This window comes from Cucurbita pepo, chromosome LG01 (genome assembly GCF_002806865.2).
Source record: "Cucurbita pepo subsp. pepo cultivar mu-cu-16 chromosome LG01, ASM280686v2, whole genome shotgun sequence".
Lineage (NCBI taxonomy): Eukaryota > Viridiplantae > Streptophyta > Magnoliopsida > Cucurbitales > Cucurbitaceae > Cucurbita > Cucurbita pepo.
Window position 1 is genome coordinate 3,766,211 of NC_036638.1, and position 6,000 is coordinate 3,772,210.

Consider the following 6,000-nt stretch of genomic DNA (forward strand, 5'->3'; position numbering starts at 1 on the left):
TCTTAAATTAAGTTGAGTAGAGTGCAAACGGAGCTGATAACTTAATTTTCATTTTATGAAATTATGTTTTCAGCTCCCTGTTTAGTTAAATTTTCAAAATAGTAGGTTTATTGAATGAGCTAGAAAACTCACGTTAACTCATTCAAATCAAAGGGCAAATTCTCAAAGACAGAAATTCATAACTCACTTAGAATTAAAATTAAGTTATATATTATCATACAGTAAAATATTAATCTTTTCAATTAATAGATTTATAAAGAGAGATTAAATATTTTATAGTCTGGTCATAGACAAACTTATTGTATAAAATATACTTACTCACGTGGTTTCAATGGATTAAATCATTTATAACAATTACATAATACTCGTATCAATAGCGTCATTGAGATAAGGCACGCTACCTCGTTCATATACTATATATCTTTTAGGTTACTACGTATATCAACCCTATATTATTAAAGATTATATTAATAATTTTAGATTTTTTACCCAATAAATAAGGTTAAATTACTAATTAATTGTTGTTAATTTACCGATTATGTTCTAACGCTAATTTAAATTAATTTTGAATTATTTCAATTTACTTATGATAGTAACCATTTATCTCTCTTTCTTAGTAGTCTTCATTAAGAGTGTAATATATAATCGAAGGGTATTTTTGTCCGATCACAATTGGAATATATTGCTAAAATTCTTATTTAGCTATTTATAAATTTAGCGTGCGATATTTAATTCGTGATTCAAGAAAATCGTAAAAATTCAATAAAATTGGTCAAATGGGCTTTTACCAATTTGGGCCTTGAGCTTTTACCAATTTGGGCCTTGGGCTTTTACCAAATTGGGCCTTGGGCTTCGGCCGCTTGGCCGACTTTCCAACCATGGAGTATATAAGCTCAAGTCTCATGGATTGGACTCCTATCAAGAAGGGTTTTGGNAATTGGGCCTCGGGCTTTTACCAATTTGGGCCTTGGGCTTCGGCCGCTTGGCCGACTTTCCAACCATGGAGTATATAAGCTCAAGTCTCATGGATTGGACTCCTATCAAGAAGGGTTTTGGGTCGGATTGTGTTCCACAAGCTCATCATCCAAGGCATTGGCTCGTTAACAAGCTCACCTAATCGAGAGAAGTACGATGGGTGAACTATGCGTGCATGGATTCCAATCCAATAGTAAGGTTACTTGCTGAGTATTTTTAAATACTTACTATAAAGTCATAAAATAAAGTCATTTCTTTTTATGAGTAAACGCTTAATGGATTTGTCGTATTCTTTTTAAAAACATGTTTTTGGAGTGTTTCTAACATTTTGTATGTTTTGTTGGAAATTNCGAGCTCACCTAATCGAGAGAAGTATGATAGGTGAACCATGCACGTTTCGACTCCAATAGTAAGGTTACTTGCTGAGTATTTTTAAATACTTATTATGAAGTCATAAAATAAAGTCATTTCTTTTTATGAGTAAACGCTTAATGAATTTGTCGTATTCTTTTTAAAAACATGTTTTGGAGTGTTTCTAACATTTTGTATGTTTTGTTGGAAATTATTTATATTTAATAACTTTTATAAAAATGAGGATAGGAAGTTTACTATTTTTGCGTACCAAGCATCCGTTTAAGGTAATGCGATCATTAGTGAAGAGCTGGCAGTCATGCCCACCCCCAAGCGGCTCGGTTCCTACGCACCCTTTTCTCCGCCCCCAACACAAGTCAACCACACAACCCACCTCCACTCACCTCTTCGCTTGCCCTTTCCATGGCTGTCCCCTTCCCCGTCTTCGCTTCTGCCACCACCGCCACAACCTCCCACCAATCCCTTTCTCTTTCCGTCTACCCCCGTTCCTTCCCCAGAACAAATTTCAATGTTGTTTCCTCCTCCTCTTCGCGCCCTTCCATCCGTGTGAATTCTGCCGCTTCTCCCTCTGTGGAGGCGGCCACCGCCGTCGACTCTGATCGGGCTGCCGCCTCAGATTCTCGGTCTAAAGCCTTGCCGTTTCGGATTGGACATGGGTTCGATCTCCATAGGTTGGAGCCTGGGTATCCTTTGATTATTGGGGGAATTAATATTCCCCATGACAGAGGCTGCGAGGCTCATTCTGATGGTAATTTCTTTGCTTCTAGTTTGTTTTCCTGTTTCCGTGTTCTTGTTGGTTGCTGTTCTGCTGAAGAATTAGGGAATCTTCTTACGAACTTGATTGTTTGTATTCTAATTCTTTAAATAATTAGCTCAATTTTGTTGGTTTCGTTCATTTCTTGATTGCAGCAATGATGAATTCTAAATTTCTACATGGAATGAGGGAATTTTATATGTAAAAACTTTTAAATTTTGAAGTGGTTCTTTGTTTTGTTGATTTAGGGGATGTTCTACTTCACTGTGTGGTTGATGCAATTTTGGGTGCTTTGGGGCTTCCTGATATTGGACAAATCTTTCCAGATTCAGATCCCAAATGGAAGGGTGCCCCTTCATCTGTTTTCATTAAAGAAGCTGTAAGTAGTTCTGGCATACCAAATTCAAACTCACTGCCAAGTTTTGTTATCCTCTTTGCCTTGATTAATTTAAAATGATCTTAGGATTCTCTGGTTGCTTTGCTTTCATACTTGATATTATGTTACCTTTATGTTTGCTTGAAGTTCACTTTAGGGGGACTAGTATGACCAATAATAAGATGATGAAAAGTATAAGAAAGTAGAGCTTTTATTTGAGATTGTAGGGAAAAATGAATGCCTTTTAGAGAATATTAATGAATTTCTTCGTTAAAAGAAAGAAAAATTGATATGAATGTTGTTGGAAGATAGACTATGTGAGATCCCACGTCTGTTGGGGAGGAGAACAGAACATTCTTTATAAGGGTGTGAAAACCTCTCCCTAACAGACGTGTTTTAAAAACCTTGAGGAGAACCCCGAAAGGGAAGGCCCAAAGAGAACAATATCTAGTAGCGGTGGGCTTGCACCGTTACAAATGGTATTAGAGCCAGACACCGGGCGATGTGCTAGTGGAAAGCTGAGCCTCGAAGGAGGGTGGACACAAGGCGGTGTGCCAGCGAGGAGCTGGGGCCTAAAAGAGGGTGGATTGTGAGATCTCACATCGGTTGGGAGAAGAATGAAATATTCTTTTTAAGGGTGTGGAAACCTCTCCCTAGCAGACGTGTTTTAAAAATCTTGAGGAAGAGCACGAAAGGGAAAGCCCAAAGAAGACAATATCTGCTAGCGGTGGGCTTTTCCAATTCACATTTGTATCAAAAGAGAAGAAGCTGCAAATCTTATAACCTTGGATTTCCCTTTTACTTCCCCCTTTGAAGAATACCATATGTTTCTTTGGCCACTAAATGTAGTAGGGTCATGTAGCTGTCTTGTGTGAAATATTTTGGTGCACGTAAGCTAGCTTGGATACTCATAGATAAAAGATGTACGTGCACGTTAGCTAGCTTGGACACTCGCAGATAAAGAAAAGAATGGTGAGGTAAACATCCCTAATGAGTCTCAGGGAAAGGTAATCAATAATGAGAGACCTTTGTTTCACCTGCTTTGTAGTTCTTCAATTTTTGTTAAACTATTGATTCATGTGTGCTTAAATATCATCCCAAAGTGAACACATAGAACATTGTAGAGGTATAAATTTTAGACTTTCTCCTCTAATCTCGTATGACCATATTAAAACACCACGGAATTTGAGGCCGATGAATCCATCTAGTAACCGGAAGTCGAAGTAAATAGTTTGAATTCGGTCTATTTTAGACTAAATAATGTTCCATTTTGTGATTGATGAGGATGTTTGGTGTTAATTTTGGGTGACATTCCAGGTGAGACTGATGCATGACGCAGGTTATGAGATAGGAAACTTGGATGCCACATTGATACTCCAAAGACCAAAGCTTAGCCCTCACAAGGAAGCTATCCGAGCAAACCTCTCCGATCTTCTGGGAGCTGACCCATCTGTCGTGAATCTGAAGGCAAAAACGCACGAGAAGGTCGACAGCCTCGGCGAAAACCGAAGCATTGCTGCCCATACGGTGGTCCTCCTAATGAGGAGATAGAACCCCTACCATTACTGCTGCTGCTTTGTTAGTGTAATAGCAACAACACTGCTCCATTTCAAGTGGAATATGCTTTAGTGTCAATACTTTGAATCTCCCCTCCCTTCCACAGTTAAACGTTTTAATCATTCAACAACGTTAAAATGAAAATGATATGGTCAAGAACATTAGAAATNTGGTGTGTGAAAGATGTAAAGATGAGGTGGAAATTACTCTTTCATATTGTCAAAAGCCAGTAATCATTAATTATATCTGAGTCGAATTTTGTAAAATTGGACCATATTGTAATTAACAAAACTAAAGGATGCTATATAAAATTAGAGATGTTCACGGGTCGGGAAGCCTTCCCTATCTCCATTTTCGCTATCTATTTCATTTTCGTGAAAAATTTCATTTATTTTTGGAGAGATTGGGATAGGAAATATAGTTATTTTAAAGTTTTCATTTTTTAATAATATATACATATATATATATATATATATTCTACCAATATAATTTTAAATTTTAATATTAAGGTGGGTAATTAGACCGGATAGGGACAAGGAATTTATATTCCTTGACTTCATTTATTAACAGAAAAAAAATATTTTCTACTCCCTCCCCATTCCTGGTCTAAAACGGTGAATCCCCTCTCTAATTGGGGTGAGTCCCGACAGATAAACACCCTCTCTAATTGGGGTGAGTCCCGACAGATAAAATGGACATTTATATACAAAAATCCTTGTTGGAAAAAATAAGAGGGAGTTCTCTCTCTTCTTCTTTCTTTCTTTCTTTTTTTTTTTTTTTTTTTTTTTTTTTTTTTTTTTTTTTTTTTNCTCTAGTTTGTCTAATTAGCGGACTCCTCATTCTCTTCCATAATTTCTAAAAAAAACTATATATCATATAATTACCAACGCAACAAATTTCGTTGGAAAAGACTACTAGCTAATTTTCATGGGTATAGTAAAAAATGTGAACGGTACAAATTAACAATAACATCGATGAAATAAGAGGAACTCACGCGTTTACAAAGGGGATCTCCTGGAAAGCAAACAATTTTAATCTCGATACACACTTGTTAAAAGCAATCATGGCATCATTAAAGTCGGGTAATTTTTATTGGGCAAGTGAAATTATAGAAAGACTTTGACAGGAATAAATTCAAAACATCAAGATCAGTAAAAAAGCCACCAACTTAAAAAATTTGAGGTATAAATGTTGAAAAATAAAAAATAAATAAAAAAGAAAGAAAGAAAAGGAGAATATATATTGAAAGAAATGAAAATAGTAATAAAGAAAGGGGCAGGGGCTGCCCGTTGGAGATATTGGGCATCCCACGTGTCTCTAAAAATTGGAAACCTACGACTTTTTGACTTTTTGACTTTTTTGATTTTTTGACTTTTTATTCTACTTTCTACTTGTTGTGGAATGGAATAAAATGGAACACAACCAAACCATGTCGTTTTTGACAACCTTTGTGTTTTTATTTTATTTTGAATTTGAATTTGAATGGGTCTTCAATAAATTCTTACTTTGTTTTTTATTTTTCAAAATTTTTCTTCTTCAATATTATTAGGCATGGAAGCATACCTTTCTAGCCACCCACATGTTTAAAACACATTATCTCAATTTTAATTTAAATGCCAACAATATAAATAGTACTTATTAATTTACTCTTTATGTAAATTCATTGAACCTTATGCACTTTCCAATGTTTTAATTTGAGAACTTGCTTCACTCAATGTTGTTTTTTCTTCCTAAAACACACTCAAATAAAAGATAATGATATATTTTTGTTGGATTCAACCATATCGTAATGCATGTATGAAGAATTATTAAGAGGGGTAAGGAACACAATCTCGATTGGTACGAGCCAAAAAAAAAAAATGGCTATGAAAGCTTATGCTCAAAGTGGTCAATATCAAATCAATAAATAAATACCAAAAAAAAAAAAAAAAAAAAAAAAAAAAAAAAAAAAAAAAAAAAAAAAAAA

General features: G+C 35.3%; 1 protein-coding gene across 1 annotated transcript; it reads left to right on the top strand.

Annotated features, from left to right (window-relative positions):
• The first annotated feature begins 1,598 nt into the window (after positions 1-1,598).
• LOC111807352 (2-C-methyl-D-erythritol 2,4-cyclodiphosphate synthase, chloroplastic-like) lies at positions 1,599-4,190 on the top strand. The gene is made up of 3 exons (XM_023693052.1): positions 1,599-2,095; positions 2,350-2,480; positions 3,795-4,190. Exons 1-3 carry the CDS (start codon positions 1,750-1,752, stop codon positions 4,026-4,028), a joined length of 711 nt encoding a protein of 236 aa, XP_023548820.1. The 5' UTR covers positions 1,599-1,749; the 3' UTR covers positions 4,029-4,190.
• Positions 4,191-6,000: the final 1,810 nt, after the last annotated feature.

What these genes read in the sequence shown, in the direction of transcription:
- LOC111807352 (XM_023693052.1), top strand. Translation starts at nt 1,750, where the DNA reads ATGGCTGTCCCCTTCCCCGTCTTCGCTTCTGCCACCACCGCCACAACC. An exon ending in CTGCGAGGCTCATTCTGATG is followed by an intron (nt 2,096 to 2,349) that starts GTAATTTCTTTG and finishes TTGTTGATTTAG; the next exon opens with GGGATGTTCTACTTCACTGT. An exon ending in CTGTTTTCATTAAAGAAGCT is followed by an intron (nt 2,481 to 3,794) that starts GTAAGTAGTTCT and finishes GTGACATTCCAG; the next exon opens with GTGAGACTGATGCATGACGC.